The following is a 16,108-nucleotide window of genomic DNA, read 5'->3' as shown; positions in this document are numbered from 1 at the left end:
GGTGACAATCGACATCAACACACTACAAATAATGAGCTGCCATATTTTCACAACATAACAGACGGGGAGCATAAAAAATTCGAGGATTATTCCATATGTTTGCGTAAAAAAAAGATAAAATCTTGCACAGAAGACCTAGGTTTATGATATATACATTGTACATGCATTGGTTCCAGAATTGGATAAACATAATTTTTCCCCAGTCATATATATATACCCCCAAAAACAATTCAAAACTTTTTTTGGAAATAAGGAACCCTTGGAGATCCAAACACATCTTCAGATGACGACAATGTCGTACAATTACAACCAGATATTTTAGCATTGGTATGAAAACAGATTTATGTAAATGCTGATGGTCAATTTGTCCAATTAGAGACAAAACTAGTCAAAAAGGTGATTAGTTTAAAAGTAAAACTTTCTGAGAGTATTCCATGTATGCAGTACAAAGTCATAAGCGGCTTGTTATATTTACGTTGGATGTGTTTAAACTTGTATGGTACAAGCAAATTTCTGTTAATTATATAATGAGTATTTCTATTTGATCAAGAAAACAAAATTTGATGAAGATCTTTCTTTAAAATTGTTGTTAATATGTATATATATGTGTTAAATATTTGTTTTTCGTTCATTTTTTCAAACGTTAATGATTTGTGTTTTCAGGGACTTTTATAGCTGACTATGCATTATGGGATTTCTTTATTGTTAAAGGTCCTATGGTGAGCTACAGCTTTCAATTTCTGTGTCATTTGGTCTCTTGTGGAGAGTTGTCAAATTGGCAATCACACCACATCTTTTTTTATATTTCGAGCAATTTTCTATTTTCATGGGCCACAACTTCATCAAAATAAACTCTTCAAGAACAAACTCTAACTTGATGTATTATTTCTCATAATGTGAATACTCAATACCATGGGCCAAAACTTCAGTAATAGTCAGCCAACAAGAAAGAAACTCAAAATTTGAACGAACTTCTAACTGTATACCAAATACCTGATCAGTTGCTCTGGGTATTTCTGAATTCAAGTTTTGTTTTCTATTATGTATTTACCATTGCTTCTTCTTCGAATGATAGTGGCAGTATAAATAAGACAAAACAAATATAATATATTTATTCTTAACACCCCTTTATATATTTTATAATTGTAAGAATAAAGACAAAAATAATTAACAAATGAATTGCATTGAATTGTAACATAATTTGCATTGATTTTTAACATAATTTGCATTGATTAGTAAACTACTCCATTATAAGGCAAGATCATCTTACATATATAGGTAAGGTCACACAAAACTGCTTTTAAGTCCTTTAGACTCACTAATTCCAATAATGGACTGATAAAAGTTTTTAAAACTAATTTCACAGTGGTCCAAAATATAAATTGACAAAAAAATACATTACAATTGAGATACTTTACGACTAAAAATTTCAAAAAAAAAATACAAATATTTTGTACCATTTATTTGCATTTCGTTTCTACTAATATTATTTATAGAAAAATATTCAATTGCTTATGTCTATCCAAAGATCCAAACTAGATAGTTTATGAATCTTGCAACAATTAATTTGTTTAAGCAATGTACATACAAAACTTTGCATGAACAAAACCAAAAATCAACAACATAAGCAACCTAAAGACTCAATTATAAATTACTTTCTGGCAGTTACCATTGATTTTCTGAGATTAAAATTATTTTAAGCATGAAAAATAAAATATAACAAATCACCAATAAAACTGCAAGATACTTTGTTCATAAACCAAGAAAAAAATAAAAGCTAAATAATCTCATCATTGTTATCTGTAAAATATATACCCTGATAAGGAAACTGTCTCATATCACAAATAAAAACATTGTTAAACTTGTTTTATAAATACAGTGAAATAAATAAAGTTGTTGATCTTTAGAATTGATTGCTTCTAAAATATCACTATTAAATTTTCCTAAGATGAAATTTTAATGTTGTCACCTTTTCATAATGTCGTTGCATTTTTTTCTACATGTATTTGATTTTCAAAAAATATATGGTCCATTATAAATTTTCTGAAAACAAATGAACTCTACATTTGTTCTCTTATGCATGTAAGCTGCTCGTCAGTTATTTGTTAATCCAAACAAAAAAATAAAAAATATTGTCCCATTTTTTAACAGAAAAGGAAAAGAAAAATAACATGCATTTTTGTTTCTCGCTTGCTGCCTCCAAATACCAAACGCACCCGCTACCTCCTGCAAATAATACCAGAGAAAAAACAATTAGTTTTAATAGAGTAATATTGCAGGTTTGATTAAAGCTGCATATAGATGCTTGATATATTAGGAATAAGAAAATTCTGATCCACTATCATGTCTCTGAGGCAAATAGAAATTGATGATTTTGCAAAATTTTGATTCAAATTGGTTAAATATTTCTGCATTTTTTTTCTTTCTAGTGGAATCATCTAATCCTGCATTTCACTGACCTGGCTTTCTAAAATGTTAATAATTAAGGGCATAATGAGTGTTGAGTTGACCTTTCAGTCTCAACTGAATATAAAATAAAACTTTCACTACAGTGTAATGACCTGAACAAGAATCGTTGCTTATGTAGTTCTTTTTTATGAAAGATAGTGAAAATGAGATTTCTAATAAGATTCAACAGGAACTTTTAAGTCAATACAATCTAAGAGTTTTCTGACTGATTAGCACCAATACTCTAGAGATTTTGACCAGTCATAAAGTTTTATTAAACTTCTGTTATTTTTATATGCAAATGCTGTAGAAAAGATTACTCATATTGGTGCCAAAAGATTCATATATGTATTTCTAATGAGTTTGATACTTGAGTTGTGAATAACTTCTGTCCCTTTTTTGGATGTCTCTAATGGAAAATAATGTTACCCTGATAACATTATATATCGATAAACAAAGGAACCAAAGTACAATAGATTTTTGAACTGTGTTTAGACAGTCAAGCAAATAGAAAAGGTCATGGTTTGACAGGAGACACTTTATTTTGAGCATAAGCCACACAAGAATAGCTGTAATGTTTCTCAAAGTGACTGGTCATGGTTACATCATAGAATCATGAAACAATTCAGTATGACAGAAATTACAACCTTGTCAAACCAATTATCTTTTCAAGTGGTCAATTCTATTTTAAGTTTATGAAGAGCAATTAAATAGCATTATTAATTCTGCTCAGCTTCATCTAGAAAGTATTTCAAATGTTGCCTGAATCAAGATGTTTTACATTTATAGCAATATTGATTTCAAATTCAAAATTACAATTTTACAACATATCTCCTCATAAAATTCTCATAGCAAACACATTAGTTTACATACATGTGCATAAACATTGGTTTACATAAGTGTGCAAAAATATTGGTATACATAAGTGTGCAAAAAAATTGGTTTACATATGTGTACAAAAATATTGGTTAAAATATGTGTACAAAAATATTGGTTTACATATGCACTGGTTATGCTGAAATCATTTAAACAATTGTACAGAGTGACATTTGCATTTGGCCCAAAAATATCATATATTTTTTATTTTTTTTTACACAATAAGTTTTAATGAGGTTTTATCTGTGGAGAGTTGATAATGCATTTTTGTATTAAAAATAATTCAAACGCAAAAACTGAATACAAATAAATGTTATATGCAATAGCATTGTATTCTATTTTTCATGAATTCAACATTGTTAACAACTTAAGGTGGCTCGTGGGTACAAAAATTTTAGCAAAAAATTAAACCTTTATATTTTCATTACAAATTTTATTTATTACACTATTAGTTGTTACTTTATGATATGGTACAAAAAACAACCCAAAAAAATGATTGGGTTTGGCCCCAGATGACTTTAAAAATTGAAAATGCTCCAAATTATCTCCCTTTGGTGCAAAAATGCCATTTTTTGGCCTTAAATTTGAAATATTTTTTTAACTCATCGGTGACCTATATTTTTTATTATTGTTTTCAAATAAGCTGTACATAAACTAAATAATTGTAAAATTTAAGCAATTTCTTATATTAGGTTATTTTTTTATTTCGATATTTCCTCTTTTTCTCCTATTAGTTCAACAGAAAAAAAGGACATTAACAAAAATGTATACTTCTTCCAGAGGCAGATTTTAGCTTAAATGAACGGTGACCCCATTTTTTTATTTCATTTTTCTTTTAAGTATATGATAAAGTTCATTTATGAAAAAATATATCGAAATCCTATATTAGGAAAAAAAAATCATTTATACCCAGGAGCCCCCTTAAAGATTTTTTTGAAGAGTTGTCTACCTTGTGAAAAGGCAAAGCTTCAATCTAGATTGATGGATAGTTGTGTGCTTCATGTCCAGTGGAAGTTATATTTATTTCCAGCTTTTATATAATGTCTGTGATTAATTTGTATTGTGGTTGCAAGACACTAATTTTTATGCAAATAATTACATTAGATGTAAGTTTCATTATAATACGTTATCCTGATTGGCTAACATGTTATTCCGTAAACAATTGCATCAGACAATAACATTTATCATGCATGATGACACGAGGTCCCACAAAAAAGTGCACAGGTGAATTAAATAAAACTGGATAAAAATTGTGTTTTCATGATTTTAGCTAAAAAAATGTAATTATAAGTATTGAATACTTCTTCTTGAAACTTTATAGGGTTGTAAAAGCATTGACCGTGCGTACATTTTTAGAATGAAGCGCTTCCGCGCTTCATACAAAATGTACTTCGGTCAACGCTTTTACCACCCAATAAATTTACAAAAAGAAGCATTCAATTCTTAAATAAAAGAAACAAAAAAAATGATAAATGATAATCACATAATGAATAAAAAAACAAAACTTGAGTATCTTAGATATTATCACTTAATAAAATAAACTAAAATGTTAACATCTAAAAACTACAAAAACTAGTATATGATAAAAAGCAGCCATACTTAAATCATATGATAAAATTATTAATCAAATTACTGACCAATTAAAATTACAGCACCTTTCAGGCAATACATAAGCTAAAATAAAACATGCAAAAGTTTGAGTATGTTTAAATAGATGACAAAATAAATGGGATAAAGAAAACATAAAAACAATTATGAATTGGTATCATTTTCAATTTTTCAAGGAAACATACAAGAAACTACTGTAACATACAAACTAAGTTTACTAAAATAAATAAATTAAGTTGTTTTAATTGCTATGTTGATTTTAAATAAAGAACATTGCTACTAAAATATGATTTTGTGAAGACAACAAAGGAACAGTGTATTTAAATATATAGTATGATAGAATGTATCAACTACTGCCATCTTTTCAATTGTTTGTATTTATATGTATCACAAGCATTTTCATTTACTAATTACATGAAAATAAATTCATGACATATCACGGTAGTAATATATTAGATACACATTTAGAAAGGTAATGCATGACCCTAAGCTTTTTTCTGCAGAGCAGACCCTCTGTGAAGCTGTCTTTTGTTATAAAAAAAACAAGGGTACTGAACACCACAAGACTAGCAGATGACTTTGACCTTGACCTTTGACACAGATATAAGAGACTGTTGACATCATATTTAGTGAAGAACAGATAAAATAGATATGAGTGCCCTTGTCTACATCCATGCCTGACGAAATTGAATAATTGGTTATATTGGCTAAGCATGAGACAAAGTTATATTATTGCAATAATGCAGGCGATGACTATTTTATAGTAAATTTATAAATATTGGCAAAATTAGCACATCATGTAACAATAGTATATATACGCCATAACACTTTATAATAGGCAAGCATCTTACATTAAAAATACACAAAAAAAACCAATTGTTGCAAAATATTTATACCCTGAATCTGTTTCCTAAAATAAGTGTAATACTATAAGCTTCTCTCAGTCATCTAAAAATATCAAAAATTTTATTGCTGATTATTGTATAATTAACTATTGATTACAATATTTCAGTTTTTAAAGGGTAGACTTATGAATATAAGCACCTTAAACAACTGTGACTAAATTAAACAGCAAAACATGTAATCAATACTATGTCAAACAAAAAATTAATATAATTCATGTGGATTAAATTATGTTTAATGAACACTTTGTGTTTAAAATAGAAACTTGCCAATAAATGCGTATATTTATAATATGACCACCATTTTACCCTGAAACTGCATTTGTAACATTGACCATTATTATTTATTTTGAGGTTATAGACAATTAAGTATGGACATGAAATTATAAAAATCAAGAATATTCTTAACCATGAACAAAAAATTACACTGAAGACTTTTGCCAGGTAGTTTCAATGTTTTACTGCTTTAGTCCCACTAAAAAAAATTTCTTCCATTTAAGGTGGTACATAACACTACAGGGAGATAACTCTGTAAAGTCAGCTAAACATTTTAATTACATTGTGTTGTAAAAGGAATATTTAGCTTCTCAATGATCAAAATTGGTGTTTGTCAAACTCCTATATAACCAGTGAAATTTTTCTGACAAAACGGTTGGTTCAAAATTTTGGAAATTTTGAAATTTTTGTTAAAGGGTCAAAGTAAATACTTTAATGGTCAAAATTTTATGAAATTTAAACGAGCCAAATTAATTTGAGTGAAAGTATTGGGTCCCACCTTAAAAAGAAGTCCACAGATCATTAGTCTAAATAACCATCTCCTAATGAAGTTTAAAACTGCTTTAGACAAAATTATTTTTCTTTTTTTTAAATTACAGAGGACACACAATGAAATATATCAAAAACCATGGGAGAACAAATTTACCTAGACTTTGATATAGAGGTTCAGTTACTTGAAACTGACGACAAAATGAAAGAGCAATAAAGAAAAACATCTCACACCATCTTCAAATATTCAAGCCGAAGAGGAACAAATCATAATATTCATGAATTAAAATGGATACAAATGAGATTAGACGTAATCAACTTTTCAACTTTTTATTTTATTTTTTAAATTATGATTTTTTTTATTCATATAGAATAAACTGTTGCACTGAGATATGTCTCACCTGTATGTAATATTAATAATATAATGCAAATATGTTAATATAAAAGGCAAAACTTGAACATGTAAATAATACAAAGATGCAAAGATCAGTGGAGCATAACTGAGTGGAAACAGCAAAAAGAAGTCTAATTACATTAGGGTGAGACAGAAATCATAAAGTTATGTCTTTCATAATGTTTTGATAAAAGTTACAGTAATTGAATATATATATTTTGTATAATTATCCTTTATACAATTGGCCAAAAAAATATTTGACTGTGTAAGGCAGTATTAAAAATATATATTTGGATATTAAACAAATGCCAAGCAATTGACTTCATTAAGGCATATGTTACATTATTCGTTGATTGATACAAGGCATCTATATCTTAATGTGAATAGTGTGTTTAAACAAGCTTAAGCATTCAAAACATATTGGTTGTCATGGAGCATTAACTGATCAGTATATTCTTGACAACATTTGTCATGGTAATGTAGATTTCTATGTAACCGGGTTTGACTGTGTCCTTGACAATGCTGTAACCTGACGCTGCCTTACTGCAGGTGATGACTGCTGATTTGAATTGGAAGATTTGTTTTTAGGAGTTGGAGATGGCTGTTGCCTAGGAACTGGATAAGACTGTTGCCGTGATATCCATTTTGCTGGTTTTAGAAACTGACGAAGAAAGGCAATGCTGAGGGCTTGCTTAGACACCAGTTCATCAACAGGGGGTTTATCCATACTGCTTTTGGATGTTCCAAAATCTACCTGCAAAGGAAATAGATTTGCTGATCTTAATCTCTGATACAATTTTAATAAAAATCTTGTAAGAAATAAGTGGCAGATGCACAATTGAGATGGTATTCTATGTCCCCCCACAATGCGTCACACATTGGACAATCATACTTGAAAAAGATATAGTTCCTGTAAAATTTTCGAACTAGTTAGTTAACAAACATAGTATTATTTATGGATACTAATCCTAAGTTGGATCAGCAAACCATTTTGTTATCTAAGCAAAATATACATGTTCCTCGTTTCTTGTATTTTATACAGATTAGACAGTTGGTTTTCCCATTTGAAAGGTTTTACACTAGTAATTTTGGGGCTCTTTATATCTTTTAGTTCGGTGTGAGCCAAAGCTCTGTGTTGAAGGCGGTACATTGACCTATAATGGTTTACTTTTATTAATTGTTATTTGGAAGGAGAGTTGTCTCATTGGTACTCACACCACATCTTCCTTTATCAAATTATTATAAAATTTAAAAAAATAAAACTTTTTTCAATGTATTATTTTTTTTGCAAAAAAGCAGAGTATGCCATTTCACATACAACTTACCTGAATAATATAGGTAACCATGGAATACATTTTCTTTTCTTTTTGTACTGGTTCTATAACCCAACCACTAGGAAGCATCTATAAGAAAAAATAAATTTTATCAATAAAACAATGAACCATTATTTAGCATATTAATCTGTAATAACAAGAGTGCACACACTGAAATGTCTCGCCTTCTTTACAAATCATTGATATTATGTTAATAGTCCTAATAATAAAATTACAACTGTCACATAAACTTAACATAAACCAAAAAAACTAAACATTGACCTCTGAACCGGAAAAATGAGGTCAAGGTCAGATGAACCATGCCATATAGGCATGTACAGCTAACAATTCTTCCATACAACAAATAAAATTCACTTATTGCTTATAGTTTAAGAAAAACAGTCCAAAGCACAAAAGCTTAACACTGAGCAATGAACAGTAAAAAATGAGGTCAAGGTCAAATAAAACCTGTGTGACTGACATGTAGATCATGAAATATTTCCATACAACAAACATAGTTGACCTATTGCATATAGTATTAGAGAAAAAGGCAAAAAATCAAAAAATTAACTTTGACCACTGAACCATGAAAATAAGGTCAAGGTCATATGACACCTGCCAGGTAGACCTGTACACCTTACAACCATTCTATACACAAAATGTAGAAGACCTATTGCATACAGTATGTGAACCAGATGCTCCGCAGGGCGCAGCTTTATACGACTGCAGAGGTTGAATCATGAACGGTTGAGGAAAGTATGGACACAACATTCAAGCTGGATTCAGCTCTAAATTTGGATTGTGATTAGATAGTTGACACAGCATAGGTTTCTGACACAGAATGAATGTGGTCTAATGAACTTTAAAAAAAAATAATTTGCCTTTGAGCAATTCACTATGCTGTTGAATAATAATCATTTTAAGAAATCTTATTTTTATTTATGAAATCTGAAATGAGAATAACTTTCCCTTATTCCAAAACTGATCTCAATTCAAATTTCTAATGGAATTTGCAACAATAACTGCTCATTTAAATACATCATAAAATATTAAAATGTAAAAAAAAGTGCTTGTTATCACTGAATGGTAAAGATTGTTTAATTTATCAGTTGGTAGTAATGGTGTAAATACATTGATTATTGTATAAAATAATGATTTAAGTTGATTCAACTACTATTCTGGACAAAGAAAGATAACTCAAATTTACAAAGAATATTGAAAATATCTTGCTATTGCACAAATATCTATTCTGGACAAAGAAAGATAACTCCAATTGAAAATTGATTGCTATTGCATAATATTGTGAAATTAGATATTTCTTGCTATTGCGCAATACTGTCAATTGAAAATATCTTGCTATTGCACAAATATCTATTCTGGACAAAGAAAGATAACTCCAATTGAAAATTGATTGCTTTTGCACAATATTGTGAAATTAGATATTTCTTGCTATTGCGCAATACTGTCAATTGAAGATTTCTTGCTATTGAACAAAACTGTGCAATTGAAAATTTCTTGCTATTGCACAATACTGTACAATTGAAGATTTCTTGCTATTGCTGAATACTGTGCAATTGAAAATTTCTTGCTATTGCACAATACTTAATATAAAAATTTTGAATCCTGATTTGGACCAACTTGAAAACTTTGCCCATAATCAAAAACTAAGTACATGTTAAGATTCAGCATATCAAAGAAGCCCAAGAATTTAATTTTTGTTAAAATCAAACTTAGTTTAATTTTGGACCCTTTCGACCAATTTGAAAACGGGACCAAAAATTAAGAATCTACTAACACAGTTAGATTTGGCATATCAAAGAACCCCAATTATTCAATTTTTGATGAAATCAGACAAAGTTTAATTTTGGACCCCGATTTTTAAAAACTTGATAACTGGGCCAATAATAACTAGAGGCTCTCAAGAGCCTGTGTCGCTCACCTGTTACTGTATTAACTGATGTCGGTCATCTTGGTTGGTAGGTGGGGTCATTAGACACTTTTTTTTAAATAGATACCCTAGTAATGATTGTGGCCAAGTTTGTTTAAATTTGGGCCATAGTTTCAGAAATGAAGATTTTTGTACAAGTTACAAAAATGACGAAAAGTTGTTCAATATTGACTATAAAGGGCAATAACTCCTAAAGGGGTCCTCTAATAATTTTGATCATGTTGACTTATTTGTAGATCTTACTTTGCTGAACAGTATTGCTGTTTACAGTTTATCTCTATCTTTAATAGTATTCAAGATAATAACCAAAAACTGCAAAATTTCCTTAAAATTAACAATTTTAGGGCAGCAACCCAACAACGAGTTGTCGAATTCATCTGAAAATTTGTGAGGGGAAATATCTTATTCTGATGGACATTTAAATCTTGAAAGATTTGCCCTAAACGTCTTAGTTTCAAAGATATAATTCAAAAACTGCATTTTACCGCTATGTTCTAAATTTAGCCATGTCGGCCATTTTGTTTGGTAGGCGGGGTCATCTGACACATTTTTTAAACTATATACCACAATGATAATTGTGGCCAAGTTTGGTTAAATTTGGCCATGTAGTTTCAGAGAAGAAGATTTTTGTACAAGTTACAAAAAATGACGAAAAGTTGTTAAAAATTGATTATAAAGGGCAATAACTCCTTAAGGGGTTGACTGACAATTTGGGTCATGTTGACTTATTTGTAGGTCTTACTTTGCTGAACATTATTGCTGTTTACAGTTTATCTCTATCTATAATAGTATTCAAGATAATAGCCAAAAACTGCAAAATTTCCTTAAAATAACCAATTCAGGGGCAGCAACCCAACAACAAGTTGTCCCATTCGTCTGAAAATTTCAGGGCAGATAGATCTTGACCTTATCAACAATTTTACCCCATGTCAGATTTGCTCTAAATGTTTTGGTTTCAAAGATATAAGCCAAAATATACATTTTACCCCAGTGTTCTATTTTTAGCCATGGCGGCCATCTTGGTTGGATGGCCAGGTCACCGGACACATTTTTAAAACTAGATACCCCAAGGATGATTGTGGCCAAGTTTGGATAAATTTGGCCCAGTAGTTTCAGAGGAGAAGATTTTTGTAAAAGTTTACGGACGACGGACGACAGACGACGGACGACGGACGCCAAGTGATGAGAAAAGCTCACTTGACCTTTCAGGTCAGGTGAGCTAAAAAATCTAAGTACATTTTTAGATTCAGCATATCAAAGAACCCCAATTATTAAATTTTAAATGAAATCATACAAAGTTTAGTTTTGGACCCTTTGGGCTCCTTATTCCCAAACTGTTGGGACCAAAACTCCCAAAATCAATACCAACCTTCCTTTTGTGGTCATAAACCTTGTGTTTAAATTTCATTGATTTCTATCCACTTATACTAGTTATTGTGCAAAAACCAAGAATAATGCTTATTTGGGCCCTTTTTTGGCCCCTTATTCCTAAACAGTTAGAACACAAACTCCCAAAATCAATCCCAACCTTCCTTTTGTGGTCTTAAACCTTGTGTCAAAATTTCATAGATTTCTTTATACTTAAACTAAAGTTATAGTGTGAAAACCAAGACAATGCTTATTTGGGCCCTTTTTGGCCCCTTATTCCTAAAATATTGGGACCAAAACTCCCAAAATCAATCCCAGCCTTCCTTTTGTGGTCATAAACCTTGTGTTATAATTTCATAGACTTCTATTTACTTTTACTAAAGTAAGAGTGCAAAAGTATTCGGACGACGACGACGACGCAGACGACGACGCCAACGTGATAGCAATATACGACGAAAAAATTTTCAAAGTTTGCGGTCGTATAAAAATAGACCAAAACACAACCAGTTGCTTCTCAGGGCGCAGCATTATACGACCGCAGATGTAGAACCCTGAACAGATGGGACAAGTATGGACACAACTTTTAAGTTTGATACAGCTTTAAATGTGGATTGTGATTAAATAGTTAACACAACATAGGTTTATGTCACATAATGATTTGGACCCTTTGGACCTTAATGTAGACCAATTTGAAAACTGGACCAAAAAATAAGAATCTACATACACAGTTAGATTTGGAATATCAAAGAACCCCCTTTATTCAATTTTTGATGAAATCAAACAAGGTTTAATTTTGGACCCCGATTTGGACCAACTTGAAAACTGGGCCAATAATTAAAATCTAAGTACATTTTTAGATTCAGCATATTAAAGAACCCCAAGGATTCAATTTTTGTCAAAATCAAGCAAAGTTTAAGTTTGGACCCTTTGGACCTTAATGTAAACCAATTTGAAAACGGGACCAAAAATTAAGAATCTACATACACAGTTAGATTTTTTGGCATATCAAAGAACCCCAATTATTCTTTTTTTGATGAAATCAAACAAAGTTTAATTTTGGACCCTTTGGGCCCCAAGTTCCTAAACTGTTGGGACCAAAACTCCCAAAATCAATACCAACCTCCTTTTTATGGTCATAAACCTTGTGTTTAAATTTCATAGATTTCTATTCACTTATACTAAAGTTATAATGTGAAGACCAAGAAAAATGTTTATTTGGGCCCCTTTTTGGCCTGAAATTCCTAAACTGTTGGGATCTCAACTCCCCAAATCAGTACCAACCTTCCTTTTGTAATCATAAACCTTGTGTTTAAATTTCATAGATTTCTATTTACTTAAACTAAAGTTATTGTGCAAAAACCAAGAATAATGCTTATTTTGGCCCTTTTTTGGCCCCTAATTCCTAAACTGTTAGAACCAAAACTCCCAAAATCAATCCCAACCTTCCTTTTGTGGTCATAAACCTTGTGTCAAAATTTCATAGAATTCTATTTACTTATACTAAAGTTACTGTGCGAAAACCAAGAAAATGCTTATTTGGGCCCTTTTTGGCCCCTAATTCCTAAAATGTTGATATAAAAACTCCCAAAATCAATCCCAAGGCCTTTTTTTTTTAATTAGTTGGTTTACGGATCTGCCGACCTGATTTTGTTTAAAAGTGAAATAAAATTAAAATTTTGATTTCGTGTTGTTTTTTATTGCGCCGACCCGATTTTTCGAGTGCTGTGAATAAAAAAATCCGAGGCGTTCCAAAACGTTTTGTCTGTGTCAATAAAGCGTTTGTAGTGAACGGCGTATTTTGAAAAGCTTCGAAATGACGCAGACGAATTCAAAAACCCAACGAGGGAGGACCATGGAGTCTGACGGCTTCATCTACTTTCAGTTGAATATTAACTTTGATGGTCAACGTACTGAGAGCACTTTTATCAAATGCTAACCTAAGCAAACAATGCACATATATTCATACGTGAAGACCACGTGCACCTTAAATGTGATGGTATTGTGTTCACCTGGAGAGTGAGAGATCTTGGGTTTGAACCTTGACCCGGTCAAATCAAAGACTTAAAAATTGGTATCTGCTGCTTCTTCGCCAAGCACGCTGCAATTGCAATTATTAAAGGAGTCAGAATAATGTGTTTGGGTAAGGTAACATATCTTTGGGGGAACTGTTACCTTGTGAGCTAGCACATTTAAATTCTGGCTCAGTGTGTCAGTTTAGCATTTCATTTCTCATTATCATATTCTCATCCTAATTGTGCATCTGATTAGCCACTAGACATTAAACAACAATTGACCATCCATCCATCAAATGCAAAGCATATCAAGATAAGAGCTAAACTATTTCTCCTCCTCAACCCCTGTAATGTCATGAATGAACAGCATTTTTTTTTTTTTTCCTCCGACTCAAATTTTTCAGAACAGTTATACGTGAACAAAAAAAAAATCTAAGATTGCTATTTTATTTTTATTTTTTTTACCTCCTCCGACCCTAACCTTTGACACTTGTTGTCCGTAAACCAACTAATTAAAAAAAAAAAGGCCCAACCTTCCTCTTCTGGTCATAAACCTTGTGTTAAAATTTCATACATTTCTATTCACTTTTACTAAAGTTAGAGTGCGAAAACTAAAAGTATTCGGACGACGACGACGACGAATACTCCAACGTGATAGCAATATAAGACGAAATTTTTTTTCAAATTTTGCGGTCGTATAAAAACTTAACTTTAACCACTGAACAATGAAAATGAGGTCAAGGTCAGATGACACCTGCCAGTTGGACATGTACATCTTAAAGTGCTTCCATACACCGAATATACTAGACCTATTGCTTATAGTATCTCCTATATGGACTTGACCACCAAAACTTAACCTTGTTCACTGATCCATGAAATGAGGTTGAGGTCAAGTAAAAGCTGTCTGACGGGCAAGAGGACCTTGCAAGGTACGCACATACCAAATATAGTTATCCTATTACTTATAATAAGAGAGAATTTAACATTACAAAAAATCTTAACTTTTTTTTCAAGTAGTCACTGAACCATGAAAATGAGGTAAAGGACATTGGACATGTGACTGACGGAAACTTCCTATTATGAGGTATCCATATACAAAGTATGAAGCATCAAGGTCTTCCACCTTCTAAAATATAAAGCTTTTAAGAAGTGAGCTAACACCGCCGCCGCCAGATCACTATCCCTATGTCGAAGCTTTCTGCAACAAAAATCACTGACTTGACAAAAATTATTAATTTCTAATAAAATTTGTATAAGGTAACATTCATTTATAGTGGAAAATTGTTTTAACATTAATTAAGCTACATTTAAAAATTGCTTGCCAGTAACTTTGGGTGAACTTTTTAAGAGATATAACAAACTAAGGTTATTATGTATGTTCCAAATCAGATCATGGACATATGCTCTTGTTCAATCACAATATCTATCAATTCTGAATATTTCATATAATGAATATGATTCTTATTACTGAAGTACTTCCTTATTACAATGAGGTAATGAAACAGAACTAGAGGCTCTCAAGAGCCTGTGTCGCTCACCTGTTAATGTGTTTGCTGATGTCGGCCATCTTCGTTGGTAGGCAGGGTCATTAGACACTTTTTTTTAAGTAGATACCCTAGTATAATGATTGTGGCCAAGTTTGGTTAAATTTGGCCTAGTAGTTTTAGAAAAGATTTTTATACAAGTTACAAAAATGACGAAAAGTTGTTCAATATTGACTATAAAGGGCAATAACTCCTTAAGGGGTCCTCTAACAATTTTGATCATTCTGACTTATTTGTAGATCCTACTTTACTGAACATTATTGCTGTTTACAGTTAATCTCTATCTATAATAGTATTCAAGATAATAACCAAAAACTGCAAAATTTCCTTAAAATCACCAATTTTAGGACAGCAACCCAACAACAGGTTGTCCGATTCAACTGAAAATTTGTGAGGGGATATATCTTATTCTAATGGACATTTAAATCTTGAAAGATTTGCCCTAAATGTCTTAGTTTCAAAGATATAAAGCAAAAACTGCATTTTACCACTATGTTCTAATTTTAGCCATGTCGGTCATTTTGTTTGGTAGGCTGGGTCATCGGACACATTTTTAAACTATAAACCACAATGATAATTGTGGACAAGTTTGGTAAAATTTGGCAAAGTAGTTTTAGAGAAGAAGATTTTTAGAAAAGTTACAAAAAATGACGAAAAGTTGTTAAAAATTGACTATAAAGGGCAATAACTCCTTAAGGGGTCGACTGACAATTTTGATAATGTCGACTTATTTGTAGGTCTTACTTTGCTGAACATTATTGCTATTTACAGTTTATCTGTATCTATAATAGTATTCAAGATAATAACCAAAAACTGCAAAATTTCCTTAAAATAACCATTTCAGGGGCAGCAACCCAACAACAGGTTGTCTGATTCGTCTGAAAATTTCAGGGCAGATAGATCTTCACCTGATCAACAATTTTACCCCAA

The 16,108-nt window shown here is 31.1% G+C and overlaps 1 protein-coding gene across 1 annotated transcript in view; it reads right to left on the bottom strand.

The window, feature by feature from the left end:
* Positions 1–6,683: 6,683 nt before the first annotated feature.
* LOC134710252 (uncharacterized) overlaps positions 6,684–16,108 on the bottom strand; it is a 28,694-nt gene continuing 19,269 nt past the window's right edge. Inside the window, exons 12-13 of the mRNA XM_063570527.1 lie at positions 8,319–8,396; positions 6,684–7,747 (exon numbers count right to left, since the gene is read on the bottom strand). Coding sequence (XP_063426597.1) covers positions 7,481–7,747; positions 8,319–8,396 — 345 coding nt within the window. The 3' untranslated portion in view covers positions 6,684–7,480. The remainder of the gene's footprint in view (positions 7,748–8,318; positions 8,397–16,108) is intronic.

This window comes from Mytilus trossulus, chromosome 3, assembly GCF_036588685.1.
Source record: "Mytilus trossulus isolate FHL-02 chromosome 3, PNRI_Mtr1.1.1.hap1, whole genome shotgun sequence".
Lineage (NCBI taxonomy): Eukaryota > Metazoa > Mollusca > Bivalvia > Mytilida > Mytilidae > Mytilus > Mytilus trossulus.
Note: the sequence above shows the minus strand (reverse complement) of the source record. Positions and strands in the feature narration are given on the sequence as shown.